General features: G+C 38.9%; 1 protein-coding gene across 1 annotated transcript; it reads right to left on the bottom strand.

Annotated features, from left to right (window-relative positions):
* Window positions 1-220: 220 nt before the first annotated feature.
* Window positions 221-2230, bottom strand: LOC107919062 (beta-amyrin 28-monooxygenase). The gene is made up of 3 exons (XM_016848591.2): window positions 1046-2230; window positions 762-949; window positions 221-680 (listed from the first exon to the last, which is right to left on the bottom strand). The coding sequence occupies exons 1-3, from the start codon at window positions 2064-2066 to the stop codon at window positions 381-383; spliced, it is 1509 nt and encodes a 502-aa protein (XP_016704080.2). The 5' UTR covers window positions 2067-2230; the 3' UTR covers window positions 221-380.
* Between the last annotated feature and the right edge of the window lie 388 nt (window positions 2231-2618).

Below are 2618 nucleotides of genomic sequence, written 5' to 3'. Positions count from 1 at the left end.
GGAAATTGTAGCAGTAGATGCCCTAAGGTTCGATTCCCATTTGCACACAATAAGAAAATGACCCCAATAAACTATGGTCCATTTTGTATAACATAATCATAATCAGAGTTATAATGAAAGGAAACAATAAAGTAGTTAAGACCTAAGCCTGTAAATTGGATTTTACCTGTGGGTTTCCAAAGGGAGAAAAGCTGACTAGAGACAAATTAGTAACCCATAGTTTTCCCAAACGAGGCACTGGCCATTTATTTCTGATTGTATAATTTATTTAAAAGATATTATTACATCAAGCATTTATAGAGTTTTGAAACCCCATCGATAATTAAAAATAAGAGTGAGATATTTAACTCACTTGTGGAAAAGTTATTAAGTAGGAACAATTAATTTAGAAGGGGTTGGATTTTGATGGGAAGACCCTCCTTAGGAATGGGTGATGGAATGTAGGAAATCTTCTCATTGGGATTGAGTTTAACCCATTTGAAAGTGGTGAGCAGATTGTGGATGAAAGTGAGGATTTCGAGTCGAGCATACTCCTTGCCAGGGCACATTCGAGGACCTCCCCCAAATGGTACAAAGGAGTAGGGTGCAGGACCATTCCCTTCAAACCTTGATGGATCAAATCTCTCTGGATCCGGAAAGTATTTCGGATTCTTGTGCGTTGTATGCACCATCCAAAACGCCTGACCATTTTAGTACAATTAAATCAATATTTATTATATATGGTTGCATTATTTTATTTAAAAAAAATAGGTATTAGTTACCTTCCATCCCTTTGGGATTGTATAACCTGCGTAAGTGAAGTCGGTTATGGCCTCTCTGAAAGACCCATTAGCAGGCGGAGCCAACCTCATTACTTCGCATGCCACGCACCAAGTATACTTCATCTTCTGTATATCTTCCCATCTCAATGGCTCCCCTGCCTCCTTGCATCTTAATACTTCCATTTGTTCTGCATTTTCCCAGCAGTTAGTTGAAAACATTACTTTATTCATGAATAGTCCCATCCCAATGTCATGGGTGCTTAAAATCAAGCTAAATCACGTACCTTCAAGAACCCTGTTATATACTTCAGGATAATCCGAAAGATAGCTAACAATGAAGGTGATGGCAGTGCTTGTTGTGTCATGGCTGGCAATAAAGAAGCCCACAATCTTATTGCCGATCTCAACCTCAGTCATACCATCCATCAGCATGCTGTCAACCAAGTCTGAGGCTACTGTTTTCCCTTTCTCCAATATCTCATTTTTCTTCTGGGTAATGAGGGCTAAAAGCCGTTGTCGAATCAGTCTGCCGGCCTTCACTGCCCGATTGAAAGTTGTACCTGGAAGATCTATGGGAACCGACATGAGACCCGCAGTGGCAAGAGCAAATGGCTTCGCGAAGTTCTCTATCTCGTCGTAATCCGTGACGCTCATGAAAAGACGACAAGCCAGTGCGAACGTGTACTTCTTGGAGAGTGGGAAAACTTGGACTTCATTATACGGCGACCAATGTTGATTTAGGTGCTCTTTCGCCATTATATCCATGACTGGTATGAAATGTTGCAGGGACTCAGGCTTGAGAAAAGGAGGCAGATAGGCCCGAAGTTTAGTGGATTCTTCTTTGGAAGAATTGTCAACACTGGATGGGTCCATCAAAGCTTTCTTAATAGAATCCGGCCACCATGAAGTGACATATTTGTTTTGGCCGGAGAAAAGGAACTTGTTACCAGCGGAGCCGCAGAAGACGGCCATGTCTTCTCCAAGCAGTGATGTGCGAAACACATCGGGTGAATATTTGGTAGTTCTATCAGTCACGAATTTCTCAGGAGTTCCCCTTCTGGACGCCAATACAAAATCCAAGGTTTCACCGATGTATGGAAGACCCTTTTTACCAGGAGGGAGGTTGGGGGTGGGGCCGCCGCCGCCGCCGCTAGATTTGTATTTGTAAAGAAAGTAAAAGAGACCGGCAAAGACGTATAGAAGCACCAAGTGGAGTAAGTATGGCATGAAAGAATCAAAGGCGTCCATGGCTGCTGCAAGCTTCATGTTGGTAGCTATGAAAACTGAAATGAAGAATGGATGCATCTGAAATGTATATTTATAGTGCTATCATATGCTAGTTTATCCCCGTATTTGTCTTTGGAGGAATTCAAGTCCATCCAAGTTTGGTATCTCCATTTACTTTTCTAATGGAAATCCTTCATTCCCATCAATGATACTAATTTTTGACTTGCTCCATGCCCTTACTCACACTAGCATATATTTGTACGCTTTAAAGTTTCAAATCAAAGTATTTCTGGACAAATATTTTTAAAATATATTTAAAATATTTGTAATCTAGTTAAAAGCATCATTTATGTTAATAGAATAAAGTTGTTAAAATTATTAATTTATTCATAATTCAAAATACATTGTTAATAGAATAAATATGTTATTTGTTGATGGATGTAATTTGTAAGAGTTGCATTGGTTGTTTAAAGAAGAAAGAAAATGGAAGAAGACTTAAATGGATTGTAACAACTATTTTAAATCCGTGGAATGGGTTATATTATAGGATAAATAAATGAGGAAGAAACAAGAATAAGAATATTTGTTAAACAAAGTAAAATTATGGATCCATCATATCCTTATCGAAGA

Source organism: Gossypium hirsutum, chromosome D13 (assembly GCF_007990345.1).
Source record: "Gossypium hirsutum isolate 1008001.06 chromosome D13, Gossypium_hirsutum_v2.1, whole genome shotgun sequence".
In the NCBI taxonomy this organism is placed as follows: Eukaryota; Viridiplantae; Streptophyta; class Magnoliopsida; order Malvales; family Malvaceae; genus Gossypium; species Gossypium hirsutum.
Note: the sequence above shows the minus strand (reverse complement) of the source record. Positions and strands in the feature narration are given on the sequence as shown.